This window comes from Streptopelia decaocto (assembly GCF_964273445.1).
Source record: "Streptopelia decaocto genome assembly, chromosome: 15".
NCBI classification, from domain to species: Eukaryota; Metazoa; Chordata; class Aves; order Columbiformes; family Columbidae; genus Streptopelia; species Streptopelia decaocto.
In genome coordinates, this window is record NC_138670.1 from 1,337,978 (window position 1) to 1,358,222 (window position 20,245).

Consider the following 20,245-nt stretch of genomic DNA (forward strand, 5'->3'; position numbering starts at 1 on the left):
GACAAAATGTAGCGAGGGGAGAGGAGGTGGGAGCCAGCACTAACAGACTCCTGCTCAGTGAAACTAGAGACGGGAGGTGAGGGATGTATTTATAGGTTTCCTTGTTACTCAGTTGTTTTTCTGTGAAGCCCCAGGCCTCGCTGGTGCAGGAATCTGAGCCCAGCATTTCCTAGAAGAGAGAACGACGGCAAGCACCCCTTGTCCTTGTTTGTACTGGAGATGCTTTTCCACCCCGACCCCAGAACAGTTCCTTCCCAGGTCAAACAAAGAGGCCACCAGGACTATGGATGGGACACAGTTAAACTGAGACTCCGCTTGAGCCAAGAAAAGCCTCCCTCTCATCCAAACAGGTGTGCCTGGGGAGCACACTGCGCAATGGAATAACCCCAGATACCACAGCTAGCAGAGTCTCCTGAAAAATACATTAGTGCTGGAGACCTGCAGTCCTCCAGCATTATCGTCATCATTTATTTATCCATGACACATAAAGCTCTCATCCCAAATGAGTCCATTTCCCAGCAATGACTTTAGCTTTCGTAGGGTTTTAAAGCCAACAAACAGGCAGGTCAAGTAGGAGACCTCAGATGTCACAACACAGGCTGAAGATGGTGCAGATTAACAGCCTCCTTGCCTCCTCTTCTCTCTCACATTTAAAACACCAAGCTTTGCTATGCTACAGTATTATTTTCTGAGGCCATCTTTCGAGGTTATAATATTTCCTCCTAGGAGCAGGATGGACACAAGCAGTTGCTGTCCTGACACGTAAGGAATGGGAATGTGATCTGCAGTCAGGTGTGGCAGGTTATGGGACACGCTGCGGTTTGGCTGCTCGTGTGATTGAAGAATTGTGTGGCTTCAAGAGCGGCTCGCACCTCAGGGAAGCCACACACAGGGAAGGGCCATCAGCTGCTCCCAAAATCACCAGTGACCCTGTGTTTTTACACTGGAGGAGGAAACAGCATCTACAAAAAGAGTGAACACCAACTCTGGCAATGCGCTGCTGCCTGCCTGTCTCTGGGCCGTATCACTGCTGCTTTAAGGAATGGGGAAGGCAGGTGGCCAAATATTTCAGTCACCTCCCTGAGTGACAAGCTAGGAGCATATGAGGACAGGTGTAAATACAGAGTAAACAAGTGCACAGAAATGGTGACACTGGAAAAGCGCTTACTTCGGCATCAGCATCTTGTTTTTCTCATAGAAGAGACGAAGATCCTGTGGGCTGCTGGCCTGGAGAGGAGAGAGAAAAGCAAAGCATGAAGCAGTTGACAATGAAGGAAAGGGATTCGCATTTTCATTTCCCAGTTAGTCTGAAGAACAGAGGCACTTTTCAATTGCTGAACCAGCAGAGAGAACGAGAACCTGCAGCGTGCTTTGCACTGCAAAGCCAGCACGGCACAGAGTGAAAACGCACCATCTGAGGCGCTGTGCTCCCGTCCTGCCCCGCGCTGCCCTCCCAGGGCTCTGCGGGGCCCAGCCAGCCCAGCACCCGGCGCTGCAGACGTGAGGAGCGGCAGCTCCCGCGGGGAACGCGGGTTAGTGCTGCGGGGCACTCAGAGAAGGGGCACAGAGCCCGGCGATGGGCGAGGGACCTGCAAAGAGACCAGGAACGCCAGGGAACAGCAGCCGAATGAGGATTTTCCGCTTTAATGCCAGGAAGTCAGAAGGTCTCAAGCCACAGCTCCTATTTGCGCAGTAACATACACAACTGCGGGGGATGTCGATGATGAGATCCCACATTCTGAGAGATGGGATTAAAAATAACAAAAGTCCAGGCACAAGAGGTTTACAGCTGAGGTTAAAAATAAAATCTCCAGTACAGAAGTACAGATACATAAAAATCTCCCAACGTCATTTCTCCATTCGTTTTTATGCAATGAATAATACAGGCCAGTAAATGAACCCCAGCGTCTCAAGCTCTTCTGCCCAGACACAGTGTCCTTAACGAAGGCCGAGCAGGCTGGCTGGCACAGCACAGACACGGAGCCTCATACAGACAGGGAGGGAAGATCAGACAGACTCATCTGCCATCAATTGTTGGTGCATCAGAGAGTGCAGCAAAGTGTGAATGAGGAGGCAGGAGGCGGCTTCTCCCGATGCGCAGGGCAGGCTCCAGCCTTCCACCTACTGCCATTTCTAAATTAGAAGCATTTAAGGTCAATTAAGATGCTTAAAACAGCAAATCAGACGAGCCAATCTGCAGATGGCCATCAAAACAGCACTAACACAGCGTGGCTAGAAAAGCAGCCACATAAGATGCTGTTTCAACATCACCTGCTCCCTCAGGCTGAAGATGGAAAATAAGGATAACAGAGCTCACTACAAAACCTCAAGAGAAACCAGAAGGAGAGTCTCAAGAGCTGCAACTATTAATACTCATGTAGTACTGATCAGGACAGTATTTCTTGCACCGTCTGAGCAACCCAAGCTTCACGGCTCTCCCATCAATTTGTACAATAAGAGCTATTGGATTCCTAAAAGGAAACAAGAAAGATTTGCTGGTTGTCCTTTCCACAGTAACACGTCCCTCGCTGCTCACAGACACAGCAGGGACCAAACAGGAGGCACAAAAACACCTTCTTCACTAACCTTTAAAATGAAAGTTATTCAGCAAAGCACCTTGTTATGTAGATGCCAAATTGCATCAAAATTTCCAATCCCTGCCGCTCAGTTTGGTTCAGTAAACTGCATTTTACGCTTTCCTCCCTTGCAGATCTTGCCCTGTAATTGGACTCTTAATATCTGGCACACTGTAACTCGGCAAGCGCGCACACTGCACCGAACGGCTCGGCCACGGTGCTCAGCGCCACGAGAAGCGCGGCTGATAGACACACGGGCCGAGGAGGAACAGAACCCCGCAGGGAATCGATGCGCTCACATCGGATGCGAGCTCCGGCTGTTTGCTCTGGTCATTTCCTGTCGCAACAACTCAATTGTTTCACAAATACAATGAAGCTCTGATCTATTTCAGACACTGTTTTGTCAGAATTTTTCCTGGCAATAAAGACAGAGTATATTAAAAGCAGCACATATGCAAGGCCCAGTCCATTAGAGAGGGTTTCTAAGCATCGGCTTGGATAGCAAATGAAATCCCCAGCAAGTTCCCCTGCTCTTTGTACAAATTAAAGAGATGTCCCTGTAGGGATGTTCCTCCACACGCTGCCGTCTCAGTGCGATTCCCCCTTGTTCGGCAAGGCCCATACCCAGATGTCGCGCTCCTACACCAGACCACGATTCCTCACCCAAGCGCCCAACGCTCCAGGCTGGTGGGAACAGAGTCATTTCAGCCAGTGCCCAGCACAGAAAACTCTGCATCATCATTAATTTGGCAAAACCAACTGTGCCTCCATGTAAACCATTATTAATGAAGCAAGCGGCACAGTTGTGCTGCCAGCAGCGGGCTCCAGGGCACCCAGCGCGCCCACCGCTCTGTCAGCACCCATCTCGCCCAGCTCGGGTGCCTCCAGCCGCTTTGCTCACCTCTCCTTTCAGAGTTTCTCTGAGAATCACGGAAAAAAAAATGCAGAAGTGTTTGTAAAACACCAAGAATGCCATTTGAATTATTTCTTCTAGGAAGCTAAGGGCTTAACTTGAAATCCACCTTCCAGGCAGATATAGCCTACCCAAGAAAAATACCAGAAAAAGCACATTTTAGGCACCTAAGAACCAGACCATTCAGGGTACACAGAGCCAGCTGCTACTGTAGGACAGCAGCCACCTGTCAGAGCCAGGGATGCAGAATGGACAGCTCGGTCTCCCCAGGAACAGGAGCCACCAGCAGCACAATTCACACCTTGTTCCCCCTCTCGTGTTACTACGGAGCAGCTGCATTACTGTAACTCGCTCTGGTTTTGTCTGTCCTTTCTATATAGAAAGACAATTGGACAAATTCAGTCCTGCCACTCTGTGACTTTGTCCTGAGCAGCAGTGGAAATACATTGAGCCAAAGGCATTCGGCGTGTCCCTGCCAAACCCCCCCGGCTGCTGGCCGAAAAGCACGTGAAGAGCACGCAGGGGCGGCAAAAAGCACACGGGGGTGTTTCCAAAAGCGCTCAGCACCGGATTTGTTGTGCCCGGGGAAAGGCTGGATGCAAAAGCCCAGAGCTCAGCTTGAAGAGGGCGAGAGACATTCACACCCCCGTGAACAGAACGGTCTGCTCAACACTTCACAGCAGGTGCGCGGGATCTGCTCTTCGCTTTGAACCCTCTCCTGTGGGAGTCCTGGGGATTTGAAGGTGTAAAGAAGGGATTCACATATGTTAGGGGAAAAAAAAAGTAATAAAGTGTTTCTAGCTCAGTAGTTCTAGGGAAAAGCTTGAAAACCTGCTGCAAATACCTCCTGTGTGTGCAGCCTTAACAGTTGATATCTTAAGACTCCCACAAGTAAGCAGTTGGCCTGCAGGGGATCCTTGAAAGCACAAGGACTGGAAAACAAATAAACAAAAAATCCACCCTAAATGTTTTTCTTTAGCTGTTTGTGAATGTTTTTCTCTCTGCTCCCAACAGAGCAGGATCAGACCCACAAACACTGGGCCAAAAGCCAGCGGCTCGCTGTCTACAGCAACAAGTCAATCACCGCACCCCATTTTGGCACAGTAACCCCCATCAGCAGGAGTACCTGTCCCCATCGACACGGGACAGTCCAGAGGAACAGCTTTGGGAACAGAAGAGCCTAACAATTAAACCAGGAATTCAAAACGTAGGTATAAAATTCAGCCTTCCTTAGTCTTCCTCGAGGCCCATTTCACAACACAGCAGTTGTTGGAAGCGATACATAATCCTAGGGCTTATGCAGGCAGAATTAACTCAGAAAAGCAGTGGACTTGGTACACCAGGCTTAGAAATCACTTTTTCACCCAGCAGCCAGCTGGGATGAGAACACCCGCGGGCAGGTTAACTCCTTCAGAGCTGCCCCACCAGGCGGCACCGCCCCTGTCACCTTGGGTCCCGTCCCCCCGGCCCTCCCGCAGCCCCAGGGGCAGGGGGTCACAGGGGGCTCGGGCAGCCAAGGGTCCGCGGTTCACGGGACCTGGTGTCTAACGGGACCTGTGCCGCTGCCGGACGGCTCTGACAAAGTGCACGTGTTTGGTTGTGTCACCACCGAGAGCTGCCCACCTTTCAAAGGGGTCACACGAGAAACCAACAGGTACATCAGGAGATCCCTCCCCACCAAGAAAAAAGATTGAGATAATTTAACTCTAGTCTTGTTTAAAACATCTGACAAGTACTAGATTGGTTTTGGAAGATATTTTAGAGGTTGTGTGAATATTTTTCCTCTCTGCCTCCAGTTTTGCTTCTGATTGTCGCTTGTCTGCACAGCCTGTGTCACCCCATGGTGCACACTGGGTCCCCATCTCTGCAGCTCAGCAAGGACAAGAGAAAACCACCGTACTCTGGAGACACTTCTCTGCACTGCTCAGCATGACCAGGAAACACGCTGCTCAAGTCCTGTCCTCACCAACAGAAATGAAGAGATGTACGTGCACACCCCTTATTAGGCCAGGCAAATTAACAATTCCACATTAATACAGTGCTCAGCAAATCTGTTTATAGGGATTATGAATCCCATTAATCTCATCCCTATGGCAGCCTCGCTGTTTTGTTTATGGGCATGTTTACTACAGAAAGCTCCTTAAGACAGCTTCACCAGCCATCCTACCAACTGCTCCCATTGAGCATCAGCAGCTTCTTTCTTGTCTGCACGCAGGGAAGGGACAGAAATGGCTCTGGGAAGTTGCCTTGGGTGACCCAGCTATAGTTAATTTTAACTTCGAGACAGCCAGAAGTCACATTCACACACATCTGCCTTGATTTACAAGCACTTTCTGGATTGACAGCTGCCTCAGCCTTTCCACACATTTGATCTTTTCTCCACCTAACTCAGCCCCCAATGCCCTGTTTTATTTATAGACAGCTCATTCTCCTCACCACAGATAACACTGGAGTCCTCCTGGTTCGTATCACCATCCAAATGCCCAACTGGCTCACAGGGAACAGCCCGAGCACCCACACGCAGCACATTTCACCCTCCGTGCCCCGGACCCCGATGGAGCCTCACCCGGATAGAGGAGCGGGGCTGTCCCTGCCAGGAACGACAGGGAGGACCTGAACATCGAAACCCCGCTCCTGGCTGCTCTGCACAGCCGGTCTGCTGGTGGCACCGTGTGGAATCAGCCTGTTCTCTCCCCACCTGTTTGCAGACGTCCCTCCCAAAAGCATCTTTCCTCTTCACAGTGTCCCCATTGCCTCTGCCCAGGACCCTCTTCTCGTCCCCAAGCCCTGTGAACAGCTGCTCCTCGCCTGCTCGGTGACATCAGCAGTGAATTCTTACAGCACAGTCATGCCAACAAAGAAATAAACCCGGTTAACCTTTAACTAGCTTTCCAACATCTGCCCTAGACAGGCTTCCTTCACCTGAAACTCTCAGCGAGGAGAAAGCAATTTGTGACACGCATGGTCAGAACAAATAGACGGCGCCCGGAGAACCATCTGGGCTGAGCTTTGCTTTCTGCCTGACCAAACAAATCCACAGCTGCTGCAGCAGGAGCAGACGGGGCCCGGCGCTTCCCTTCGAACACAAACCCCAACAGAGGAAAGGGCGCGGGGGAAAACAAAACGGAGAAACAAATGACCCCCACCCCCAGCCAACAGGTGTTGGGTGTATATGGGAAGGAGCAGGTATCCAGGCAGGCACAAAGCGGGACCAGGATGTCCCCTCGCTGCCCATGACGGGGACAGCTGTGCCCAGCCAGCCAGACACACCAGCTCTGCTCTCACCGCCCTTGGGCCACAGGACACACAGAGCTGATGGTTTTCTGGCCACCTGCCCTTTCAAAACCTGGAGAGCCGAATGAAGCTGATTAGTGCTCAATATCACACCCTGTGGAAAACCTTCTTTATAAGAACAGATGTTGTCAGAAGAACATTTGTGACACGCTTCAATGACCAGTGATAAAAACCAACTATCTATTTCCAAAGCAATCAGATGCCCCAAGGCTGCGTGCGAGCTACCAAGTGAAGAACACCTATGATGAAGGCACCACGTTAAATGAGAACTAAATCATCTGAATGAGTATAACACCAAGGTGTCTCGAGACTGAAGGGCACCAGGTTAAAGACAGAAGGAGCGCAGGGCTCACATCTTGCCTTCTCCACCCCCTCTTTTTCCTTAATGCACAAATATTTATTTTCTTTTATCCTAAGAGTCATTTTCTCCTCCCAAACGAAGCTGCCAACACTGAGGACAGGTGGGTGCAGCTAGTAAACACGGGCCACTCAGGAGTTCCAGCGCACTTTGTAGGGGTGTTTGTAAAAACAGAAACATGCAAAGGAAATGAAGTCTTGATCTAAATACAGAGCAAGCTGGTCACGGAATATAAAGCACTGAAATGGGAGATTCTTAAAGCAGCAGGGAAAAAATGACCCTGAAGGAGAGAAGTGTTCTTGGCTCCAGACAAAACCAAAACGCGCCATTAGGTTACGGCTGTATCTGCCCACTCCTTCCTGCAGCAGATTCAGAATTCACTTTATCCTTCCTGGTGATGTAACTGCAGAAACATTCAAGGTCTCGTGTGAAATTCTGAAGAGCTGTGGAACTAAAGCTCTGGAAGTCCTGCAGCTCATAAAATTTGCCTTATTACATGAGCATAGATTCTCCTTCCCCCCACAGTGCCGTGTGCTCTCCGTTGTTCTGTTAGGGAGTCGGGACAAAGGCTGAGCTAAGGAGCTGCAGAGTCGGCATCAGCCGACACATGAGATGCAAACGTGAGGTTTGGACCTGATGAACATACATGTTTTGTGCTGGAAGGGATTGCTGGGAGATGACAGGTAAGATCCTTTTGATAAGATCCTACTTAACTGCTCTAAAAACAAAGTCAATTTATCTGCGATACACCAGTTACCATCAAATCATCAACATTACCTTGCACTTACAATGTTCCTTATTGTCCTGCCATACCCAACAGAATTATGATTCTAAAATATACACTGAGTACAATTCTAAACAGAAATTTTTTAAGTGTGGGCCTGGAATAAGCTACTGCTCAAACCAATTAACAATAGTTTTCTGAAGAGATGACACTCCTAAAGATTTATAACCAGGAAATCCATTCCACTGAGATACAGCCCAGAGAAGTAACACACTCGGCATTACAACCACATTGTTGAGGTGTTGGGCAGCCAGATCTCCATGAGTTTGGATCTATGACAGTTAATATTATAGACGACAGAAGCTTTAGAGTAAGTGGATTAAAAGGAAAAAAAAGAAAAAAGCAAAAAAGAGTCAGAACCATCAGATCTAAGCAACTCACCTGGAAAGGAGCCTTTCCCGTCAGACACTGATAAATGATGGTTCCTATACTCCAGAGGTCGGCTTTGGCATCGTAGTGTTGAGACATAATGACTTCTGGTGCCTTTTTGGGGGAGAACAGACATATGTTTTATAAAATATATACTACTTTTTTTCAGCAGCTGCAAGAAAGAAACAGAAGTCAGTAGCCCCAGTAGCCATTAAAGACTTGCTCCCGAGAAGACTAACACTGCCCTGAAAGGGCCAATGCCCCATCCAAGTGGGGAAGCAGAGATTTTCACTCAGGCAGATGGAAATACCCTATGAAATACCCTATGTACCCTATGAAATACCCTATGTACCCTATGAAATACCCTATGTACCCTATGCGGTTTGGCTACCTGGGGCCAACTCCCTACTCTCCCTTCTCAGCGCACCATCCCCTGAGCGCACCCGTGCCCAGCAGACGCCTCATGGACACCATGGATGGATCTTCTGCATCAAAGCAAGTGATGTGTAAATGCTGGAGAAAAGCTCAGAGTGCACAGGTGAGCTTCAGCCTCCACCCTCATCTCCATCGCTTATGCACTGTCCTCATTTAGTCCAAGACAGCAGCCTATTAATTATGCTCCAGAGCCTCACGTGTTTACAACAACAGATTGCATTGCGCTGCTGCCAGCGTGGAACAAGAGCAGTTTTCTAGCTCTGTTGGAGGTAAAGGCCACACGTAACAGAAAAAATGGCAGCAAACACGTGGTGGATGGGAGCTTGGTTGGATCCCCAGGGGAAGCAGGTTTGACACCAAACGAAGCCAGGGAAGCAGGACAAGAACTGCACAAGGAGGTTTCAAGTCTCACATCAGGGGTTCACACCGAAAGCTCATTCTGCTGGGGGTAAAATACCTTTTTGAAAGGAGCAAAATGGGAATAGCAGCAATGGGCTACAAGCTAAAGCAGGTAAGCGAACCCTCCCTCCTCATCTTCCTCCAAATGCATCACTGAACAGAAAACAATATGAAATTCCTTGTGATGTCCAATTTATAAAAAAAAAAAAAAAAAAAAAGAGAGAAAGCTCATCCCTAGCCCTTTAAAAAAATAAGCTGTGTTTTCATTTACTTTCACAAGAGATTCTCAAAGAAAAAGTATCACTAAAAACAGACAATTCAGGAAACTCTCACAGAAGAAAAAAGAATTACATCATCTTTACATATAGCATAGTCAAAATAAACAGCAGGCTTCATAAAAAGGGAGAGAGAGAGGGAGAGAAAGCGTGTTTTGCTGGAGTCAGTGCTGTGGAACAGCCGCCCACCCCGCCAGGGCAGCCAGGGCAGCCCAGCGAGCGCGGGCAAAACCCTGCACTGATCAGACCACGTTCAACATCAGACACCTACTGGCCCAGGGCACCTGTAAGCATTTCACCCTAACTGATCCGCATCATCTTTCTACTTTGAGCTCAGACACCACATCCCCCGGTACTATTACATGGCTGGCTGACATGGACATTTTTAGTTCTGGCCTGGTTTGTCATTTTTAATTTCACTGACCTGAGGTGACACCGAGGCCTTGGCTGCTGCCACGAGCACAAACAAGACATCACCTCCTCACATCCTGGCCCCAGAGTGGACAGCACAAAGGGGGTGAAAGGGATGGGTTTGGTTTTTGAACACATCAGTTTCACAAGCTAAGAAGTGATCCTGGAAGCAGCTGGTTTGGTCAAAGTATTTGCTGGGGGAAAGGTCAGGGAGTGGGGATGCACAAAAATTGCAAACACAAGCGGGTGAGCTCTGTTTACACCCATCCACTGAGCCATACGGCAAAGCATTCTTAGGAGTAAGTTCACCGGAATGGCAAAATCTCTGCCTGCAGAGGTCCATATATCTGAAGGGATTTTGCAAGACCAAAGACCATTTTACAAAACTGCTGTTAAACAGAGACCTTGCTCCTGATGCTGTGGCCTTAGCAGAATGACTGCAAAGCCCAAGGTGACAGCAGACTCATGGAACCACTCCGTCCCCAAGGTGCTTGCTGAAACAGCGATTTATTGAGGTTCCTCTCCAAGGAAGCAACACCTCAGAGATAGCCAGATATGTGAAATGTCACCCCAGCCCTTATTCTTTTGTTGTTGCTTTGCTCTCTGTAGAGGAAACAGATTCATTTCCCAATGCCCCCAGCACAGACACATCAGGCCCCTCTGTGAGATGCAGTTTCTGGGAGCAGACAGCAATCATTTCTCCGTTTTGCTCAGTTCTGTTTATCAACAGCTCACCTGAAAGTTGGATCACAACACAAGCACCTGTTGTCCAACACAACCAGCAGCGAGAACTTCACGAAAACTCGCTGTGTGATCGCTGCTTTCTGACAAGTAAATAAAATTTCACCTTTGGGGACAAGACCAGGCAAAAACAAAGCCTTGCTTCTGGGGGGCAAAGCAAGAACAATACAGACAAAGCTGTAGGTAAACCACACTTACCATGTACATTGGTGAACCACACAACGTTGCTGCCATCATGTTATTCTGCAGGTATCGGGCAAACCCAAAGTCAGCTACAAAGAGAAACAGAGAGGTAGGTCAGATCAGACACCAGTTCTACAGAGCCTGTCCCTTCCCCAGTTGATTCCCTCTACTTTTCTTCCACTTCTCATGAATCTTTACAGCAAGTGAAGTACAAAGTCTTAGCAATACTTTGATAGCTCTGTTCTCCTTGTGTTAGCTGCCACTGCACACTGCAGACCCTGGAGAAGGACAGACCAAGCCACAAAACCAAAAAAGCATTCTGAAGAACAAACCCCATTCATTTTTCAGAGATCAGTAGTCACTTCTTCCTGTACCCATTTGCACTCGAAATGTCAGCTGCTGGAAGCTGGTAAAGCTCTCCTGGCTTCAGCGAGAGGATGCCAGTTCGTACTGGCTCATCCAACTGCTTCCATCTCAACTTCTAGTTTGGAGAACTAAAACTTCCATTAAAAAGGCTGCAATGTAACATACATCCATGAGAAACCACTACTCGTCACCGCCCCATTTCTAGACTGGCCTTGGTGAAGAGTCTTGTTCTGCTTCAACAGTGCGGACTCCAGCCCCAGGACAGAAAGCTGAGCCACAGTTCACCTGGTGGCTGGAGAAGCCAGGGCAAGGAATACCACGACAAATTCCCTCCGCAGGTTACTCAGCATCTGATCATATGATACTCAGAGGTTCTCTCAAGGTTACCAGATATTTCAGGCTGGGAGAGTGACAGAGCTGTTGACACTGTCACCTGTCGCTGATGAATGGGTACAGCTCACTGTTCCCTGGACCACGTATCAGTATTTCTGAGGGAAGCGCGAGGAAGGGGCTGCAGGGTCCATCTGCAGCTCCCACCCGCTGCCACCCACCAGGTTACTCTGCACTGCGCAAAAAACGCTTCAGCCTAATGGGCAGCAACTTTTCCACTGGACATCATTTCTCAGCTGCACAGGGTTCAGGCAGTGAACAGCTTTCTCTAATTGCAGTCAGCTTCAGCTCGTGAACTGTAACACCATCAAAAGGTCCTCGTGTTGAGGGTGATATCATCCAGCTCTTGTTTCTGAGGGACCACAGGGGATGAGCGTGCTCTGTAACTGGATTTCTAGAGCATCTGTCCCAGCTACTGGGCCATTTGTGCCACTTGCCTAATGTGCAAAAATAATCTCTTCCAGATACGGCTGAGAAACCTGCCTCTAATTCCAAGTGCTTTTAGGTACGCCCGACTCCCGCTGTGCTGTCCCAGGAGAGCAGCCACTTTCAGGCCTTAAGACACCAACGTTTACCTCAATTCTATAAAAAACTGAAGACTAAAGTCACAACCGCTGCTTATTTCTTAGTAGCCTGGAGACTACAAGCCAATTAGGGCAGGCTGGTGTTTGTTTTTACCAAGGGAGGCACCGTTCAGACTGGAAGAGGAGCAAGGCCTGCCCAGTTCTTTTGTGTCCTGGCCGAGCAGAAGCTCTCGCTCCTCCTGCTTGGAGCCAACCCATGGTTATGTCCAGCAGGGGAACCAAGTGAGGAAGATGAAAAACATCAGGGCATTTTAAGAAGTGCAGTAATTCTTCCCTTCCCCTAGATAGCTGCCCGGAGAACGACGGAGGCCTGCCACCTTTCTGTCACCAAACTCACCCCAGAGCTCTGAGGGTGACGTTTGCAATGGGGTCTTACCGATCTTTATGCGAATGTTGTTGGGATTCGATTTCCTGCCTCCGGCGTAGGACAGGAGGATATTCTGTGGTTTCAGGTCCCGATGGATGATGCCTTTGCTGTGCAGCATTTTCATGGCACCTGCTATCTGCTGGAGAAAGAGCCGGATGGTGTCTTCACTAAGCGTCCGCATGGCTAGGAAGGAGAAAAAAAAATAGCTGCAGATGAAAAAAATTACAAGGCCAGCTCTCTGAAGAGCCCAGAAGGCAGATTCTCCACAGCAATTAGCTATAATTTGGCATTTTCACTTCTACATATGGCGTGTTTTTCTCCACACACTATTTCTGAATGATTCCTACAGGCAACAAGGGAGAGCGTTTGCGTTCCCAGCTCATTCTGTGGCCAGGGCTGCTTTCAGCACTGAGCCTCTCACAGTGAACTCAACCCAAATTTAGCACCCGCCTATCAGCTGAGTCTAAAACGTCTAAAAGGTAGTCAGGATTAGGCTTTACGCCTGCAGGGATTGTTAAGGCCCAGCCTGGGCCGTGAAAGGGCTGGGAGGTTAAATTCAGATAGAGTCAGGGTACATGACCAGTGGGAATCTGTAACTTGAGGGTGTGAGTCCAAGTCCAGGCCTAACCCTTGTGTGTCATCACCCACCAGACCAAACCATAACTCTAATCCCACACCCGGTGTTAAGATGAACCACAGTCCAATATCCAATAACGTAGCCCTACCAAACAACCCTGCAAGCTGCCATCTGACACCCTCCATCTCGCATCCATCGGTAGGAAAGAGCAGCAAGACTGCTTCAGAACACATTTATAAGCAATTTATTTTTTTAAAATAAATATTAGCAATCAAAATCCGCAAATATGGAAGTCCTACACTGTGCTCTCCTGAGATGTGGGCTTCCCAAGAACAGTGGTGTAAACATTAACATTGAAGGGATTAAAATAATGTTCAATTGGCTCTTCTAATCAGAGTGATGAGACATTAGCTCTCGTTATGTTAAGAGCCATGTGTGTGAACCCCTTGGCAGAGCCGGGAGCAGCCTGCTGAACAGAGCCCGGGTCACAGCGCCACCGGCCCGGCTCCCTGCCAGGCACGCAGCGGCTCGGCCTTCGGGAAAGCACCATTCTGCTTCAATCAAATAATCCCTTTGCTAAAACGTCCCTGTAAATTACTTGGGACTCCATTAGTGTTTTTCCAGCTGTTCTCTAGTAAGACATTAAAACAAGCTGGCGAGAGCTTCAAAATGCTACTCTACCTAGCCAGCGAGAAGGGAGGAATCCTTATGAAAACACAGAGGAGGTTGCACGCAGCTTTAGCACAACACAGGAAATTAAAAAGTCTAGCTTTTAAAATATGTGCATGGGAAACAGTGAGGGACACAGAAGTTAAACAGCACTTGGAATAGAAAATAAACTCCCAGGGCTCGCACAGCTCGCTGCTCTGGGAGGCGGCACATGCGGGGCTGAAATGTCACCACGGCTATGGGCTGGTCCTGGCTCCATGTGAGACCGGAGCACGTGGACACAGAGCTGCCCTCCCCTCACTGGGCCTTTCCCCTCACCAGCTGGCACTCGGTTGGAATTCAAGAGGCTCCTCTGCAAGAAGGGGAGGTTTTAAGGATATCAAGAGGCAGCTCAGATGCGAGGCTTCCAAACCCACTTGCACCTTCTGGAAAAAGCACTGCCTCATCTTCAACAGGGCCTTCCCCGACCTCCTGCTGAAACGCAGCAGTGCACTCGGTCCTGTACCACCTTCTGTCTACTCAAGGTCCAGCAGCTTAGCTGTGCTCCACCTTCTCTCCAACAAAAGCTCTCTGCAATATTTCTGTGATTCCTATTCAAGGAAATCTATTCAGGAATGGTTAAAACACCATCTTTAAACAAAACAGTGAGAATTCCGAAGTCTTCTTGCCCAGGAAAGGACAAGCTACCTCATCATTGCCCAAACATGAAGCAAGACTTGAAACTTGGCAGTTCTTAACACCATGCAGCTAGCAGGCAATTACAAACCCCTGGCTAAGCAGACTCAGCCTGCAGCAGAACAGCTCTGCTGTTGAGAGCCTTGTCCCGACCTGCAGCCCGACAGCGCGCCACATCTTCAAGGCGTCACCCCCTCTCTAATTTGGGGGTTATAAGGCTAACACAACACCAGGCACCATCCCCAGCAAACCAGCTAAGCGGCCTCCTGAATGTGGATTCCAACTCTTACACTGAAAACAAACACACTGCTACCCAGATCAGAAAAATCCATTCACCCCAAGAAAACAGGGCCTCTAAGCTACCAATTTCTGTCGAATTTAGGCTTCTCCATTTCACAGAAGTCTGCCCAAAGCCCTCAGCCCTGCAAAGGGACCATCTTCCTGACACATGCAGAACCTGAGCGGGTGTCTGAGCCTGCAGAATCCCCCAGCGCGAGTGCTGCGGCAGAGCAGAGCTACCACACCGCAGCACAGCAAAGCGAGACAGGGCTCTGCTGGATCCCCTGGCAGCATTAAACCCTGTAAATCCAGGTATGCAGCAAGGTAGGACCGTGAAATTGAGACACTGCCCTAAGCTACGGGGAAGGGACAGCCGGGCACTCGGGGAGTGTGGGGACATCCCCTTTTCCCTCCTTCCATTAACCAACAGGCTGTAACACAGAAACACATTCTCTGTCTCATACTCAGCCCATCACTCTGAGAGACAGCAGCAATCTCCAACTGCAGGACAGAGACATAAATACAACCAACACTTTCCGCAACTTCAGAATATTGGCCTGCAAAGGATCTTCTAGACCGGCTACCACAGGCAGAGGGAGGGAGAAGATACAGAACTCATTCAATTTAGGTGCTACCGAAAAAAAAAAAGCGTGTAGAAGAAAACAACTCACTTTCTTGGCTACATCCCAAATAGGGAACTTGTAATTCTGTCCCTGTAAAACGGGACATCTCTCATCTTCACCAGAAAACTGGTGGCAAAACAGTAAGCCCGCACCGAAGCCTGGGCATCCCCACGGAGGCCCGTGGTCAGCAACACGCTGTTGCAGAGAAGGCTGTTCCACAGGCCTTGCTTCGCTGTTACTGAGAAGCAACGATATCCCCGTGTTTATCCCCGGGCTGCACTGCCCCCGCGGTGCTCAGCTCACTGCCCGCGGAACGGCGGCTGCACCGGCCGGGGTCACAGCGAACAGTCACTGCGGGGCAGCACGGGCACGTGCGCCTTGTACCTCCCGAGGTGTAGGAAGAGGACAAAACCACCTAAAACATGCTCTGGTCAACCTGTGCCAAGATGTTCAACCTGCCAGGTAAACTGTAGTAAACAGCCCTGGGCAGCTGATCCAAGGGAGGATGTGCTGGAGGACACCCGCTGATGTTACACAACATCGTTTTGGAAAAGTTATTTAGGAAAAAGAACTTCTCCTCTTACCCACAGGTGCCACAAGTATCTCTAACATGGGTCCTATCCAAATCATGCTGAAGGCTAAGAGACCAAGCTGATTTATTTGGGGCCCATCTCCACCCGTGCAGAGCCAGGGAGACTCCTGTGAAGAATTATTCCAGACAGGTCTAGTCTCATCATGTCCTTAATTACCTCCCTGCAGAGAGTGAAAAGTTACACAGCAGTGCCCCACACCTCTTGTTTGCAAAGGGGTCCCTACCCCACTTGGGATGCACCAGAAGATCATCTGCGTAGACGCTCCACAAACCCCAGCAACTTAAATGAGTTAAACCAGTGTTTTCTTCTGAATACAGAAGATATTCTCCGTATTGTTCTACTTACTGTGAAGATAGTCTGCCAGGTCACCACCATTACAGTACTGCAAACAGAAGAGAAAGCTCCATTAATGCAAGGCAAGTCGAAGATTTAAAAACAGTAGACTTCACTAGGATGGCAGGCTTATCACGGTATTTAAACAGAAATAAACACACATGTCAAAACATGTGTTCAGAACTTGGCAGGAAAACAAACAAAAACACCCAACAAAACATTCCTCTTCTGTCCTCTTACATGTTATGTTACATTTTGATCCATGAGCATTAACCAGCTTTGGTGCGTGTGGACATGGGTGTGCAGGCACAGCAGAAAGACAAACCCAGAGCCAAGCAGAGGGGTCAGCGCTGCAGACAGCAGCAGAAATGTGGCTGAGGAAAGCCTTGGAGCAGCCACACATGGAAACTCAAACTCCCCACATCGCGTTCCAGATCATTAGGGAAAGTCAACAAGACCTCAGAGCATAGAAACCACTCAAACGCTTTGCAGCTAAGCTGCATGGAGAAAATTTACTTTCCGTGTATCTTTGAAGCAGATACTACCCAGCAACACCCATTTGACCCTTGAGGTAAGACATCTGATGGGTTAAACCCGTGTCAGCACGACCTTCTGACAGCAGCGACGTGAGAAACGCCGCCGCTCCAGCTCTCGGAGGCAATGCAGCCACAGGCTGTGCCAGAGCAGCACTGACAGCACCGTGAGCAGAAAGCACTACGTGGTTTAAACACACCAACTTGTTACACAAGTTAAAAATAGAGAGGAAAAGGGAAAAAAATAAGGCAAATATAACAGGGAAAAAAAAAAAACCCAAACAACAAAAAGAGCCACACTCACCTCCATAACCAAGTAGACAGAGTTTGCCAGCTCCTGGGGAAAGATAAAATGGGAAAATAAAATATTTATGTATTGAAATATTTCACATGCATTACAGCTGCTGCATTTGTTTTTAAACAGGAAAACTGAGCTCTATATGATTCAGACTGAAGAGAGGGGAAAAAATTCATTACAGATTAATTCCTGGAGGGCTGCTCATTTTGCAAGTGCCAAGTACTTAGGCATTCTATTCCTTGCTGTGTGTGCGCCTATTTAACCAAGCAAATCTCCTGTATTGTGGCTTGGGCCTTCACATTCCCTTCTATCTTCTAGGAGGAACTGCAGCACACAATGCAGACGCCCGCACACCGCTGTCTTGAGCCTTCATCATCTCTACATTTCAGCGGGTCCTTCGTAGGAGCTACGGCCACATGAGCATCATAGTGTGAGCACAGAGATAAGATCAACACAATTCGGGACCTGCAGTTCAACCCACACCTGAAAAGCACCCAAGATATTCACCTTTGATTTGAGGGCAAAAAGGCCAGATCTCGGGTCAAAAATGTAACCTTGGCCAGTCAATTTCTACACATGAATCAATGGTGCTACTATCGGGTGCCTAAAGCTTTCTGGATTATCACAGGGGTCAACACCAGCCAACTCCAGGCCAAATGCTCATCTTCCTAAGTCTGCTGCGGGTGATGCTTCTTCCAGTCTGAGAGGCCACCTCCACCTTCGCTGCTCTGCTCCACTGGCTCCTTAGGAAGCACAGAAAGGCAGGACACACACTGTCCAAGCACAAGAGGCTGCAGAGAAGAGCCCCACAAACACCCCAGAGCTGCATGGGGAGTGTTGGTCGCTGCTCAACACACAGCCCGGCGCTCGGCCAGCAGAGCCCCCAACCCACAGGGAAACAGCCACATGTTCCAGCAACCCAAGAGCGTGAAAACCTCCAAATGCTCTTGTTGAAAAAGAAGTCAGGCAGAAGCAGACCGGCTACATAGTGCCTGTATGCCAGAAGTCACTCCTCAACTCAAGGCCCAGCCTTGGGCAAGCGCAGGCAGCAGTCACCTGGGCAAGTGGAGCGGCTCTGAAAGCACCAGCAGAGCAAGAGCCTCCCCTCCATCTCCACAGCTCCAGGGCAGCGTGCCCTTGCTTAGGGCCTGCTGACACACCTGCCCGCCCAGTCGCTCTTCTGACCCCGACCACAACTTCAAAAAGCATCCACCCCACCAGCCGTTCAGTTTCCAAGCACTCTCCACTCTGCCCTCAGCCCCTTTCATCTCTGCCTCCCGCCAAGCCCACACCAAACTGCCTTTGCCAACCCTCCGAGTCCTCAGCACCTCCCATCGCTTCTCTTGCAGTCTCCTTTAACCTCACGACGTGAAATCTGATCTCCCAGATGCTCACTGGATGACTGGTTGGAGGAAGGAGGGGAGAGGAGAGGAAGCTGAACCACCTGCGATTTGAGAGACCCAAACTACAGCTGCACCTTCCCCAGGGGGCACAGGGCACCAGCCTCAGCTCCTGGGGCTCCCCTGGTTCAAGTCCCCACCAGACCCCAGCATGGCCATCCCCAGCCTGCACAGCTCTCCTCACCGCCAAGCCCAGCTGAGCTGCTTGAAAGTCACCTTGTTTGTCCAAAAAGCAATTTTCTGTAACACTGCAAGGCAGAATTTATTGCATTTCCTTGCACAATGAGCACTTCTTTAAATGGGCCTTGTTTCCCAAGCTCTGCATTTAAAAGCAGCACATGTTAAGTCATCCACTTTCACACACGCTCCACATGAAGTGGGGAACCCGTCTGCGGTTAAAAGCACCAGCGCAGGGAAGCAGCGCAAGAAGAGAACCCCAGGCATCCTCAGGAGCTTTGCACATGACAAAACGCCGAGGGAACGTTTTCGGAAGCGTTCAAAGCCCACTGGCTCCTGCTGTCCTCAGCAGAACAGCAGAAAGGCAAGGTTTGTGAAAGACATCCAGGCCTTTCGCTTCTCCAGGAGCTCCAGCCACAGGTAAACCCGAAGACACGGGGCACGCAGGTCAGGGACCGGCTGTGGGGCAGGAGCTCAGCATGGGGACGGGGAACCGTCTGCACCGGTTTTTGCAGCTCACACCGAGTTAGTCACTGCTACAGCAACGTTTGTCATAGACACTTCTTGTCTGAATGTGCTGCGATCACTGCAGCTCAGTAAACTCTACACTTTAATATGTAAAGCACCCGCAGGGTTTGGGGAAGCTTAATATACTATTACCTGTGTAGAAAATGAAAGGGAAGTTTAGCTTAGAAATATCTTTTGGACTTTGTGTAATAAGTTATTAGCCAACAGCTAATGTACACTGTGCAGTTTGGTTGTTTTTCCACTGTACGTTATTTAAAGGCTCTGCAAACAAACATCATCAAGCAAGTCATTGATTTTTGGCAGGCGCTGTGTACAGTGACCGGGGTTAACCAAGGACCTGCCCGGGCAGGGGAGATGTTCTGCGTGACTGCCCCAGCAACAGAGGGACCTTGGTGGCTTTATCCCACCAACACAGGGTGAGGAGATAAGAGGGCAAGGCCTGAACGGCTCCTGGGAGAGAAGTGGGCGGCTTCCCCTCCACCCCCCAGCAGCACCCTCTGCCCAGCCCAGCCTTACTGGGAACACTGGGGAGCATCCTGCACACCCACCCAGCACACCAACATTCAGCACCTGTGTTTTCAGAACGCAGACGCCCGTAGCACGGACGACACAACCTCCACACTGGCGGCCTCAGCATTTCAAGACCCACTCACCAGAAAGATTTGTAGGAGCTGCCACCAAACCTAAACATTTATTTCAAGGAGGGCCCTGGAAACAGCTCTTGTTTGGAAAAAGCCTTCAGTCAGGAACTTACTGTGGTCACAACAGATACAGCTGTCTAAAGAGACCTCTGGTTACCCAAAAGGGCTGATGGACTTTTCCCAAGCTGATTCAGCAGCAGAAACTATTTCTTTTCCATTTTTCTGCTCCCATGGTATTTCTGATTTTTTTTTCATTAACAAAACAAGGAAAAAATGCTGCAAGCCAAATTTTGCAGGCTACCAGTCTCTCTGAAAAGAAACAAGATGCCCAACCCACTAATTTCTACACCAGTAACAAGAACAACATTATTTTGTTGTATTTCTGCAGAGGCTTATGTCCAAGAGACGCTACAGATCTTTGACTGCAGACCTCCTCCTCACAAGCGCCAGCCCGGGCAGCCACAGCTCCTTCTG

At 49.3% G+C, this 20,245-nt stretch overlaps 1 protein-coding gene across 6 annotated transcripts in view; it reads right to left on the reverse strand.

Moving 5' to 3' along the window:
* Window positions 1-20,245, reverse strand: part of ULK1 (unc-51 like autophagy activating kinase 1) — a 69,694-nt gene that overhangs the window by 37,305 nt on the left and 12,144 nt on the right. For all 6 annotated transcript variants that reach the window (XM_082065867.1, XM_082065866.1, XM_082065865.1 and 3 more), the window contains exons 5-10: window positions 17,032-17,064; window positions 16,207-16,243; window positions 12,455-12,628; window positions 10,754-10,827; window positions 8,307-8,408; window positions 1,169-1,227 (exon numbers count right to left, since the gene is read on the reverse strand). In XM_082065867.1, the coding sequence (XP_081921993.1) occupies window positions 1,169-1,227; window positions 8,307-8,408; window positions 10,754-10,827; window positions 12,455-12,628; window positions 16,207-16,243; window positions 17,032-17,064 (479 nt within the window). The remainder of the gene's footprint in view (window positions 1-1,168; window positions 1,228-8,306; window positions 8,409-10,753; window positions 10,828-12,454; window positions 12,629-16,206; window positions 16,244-17,031; window positions 17,065-20,245) is intronic.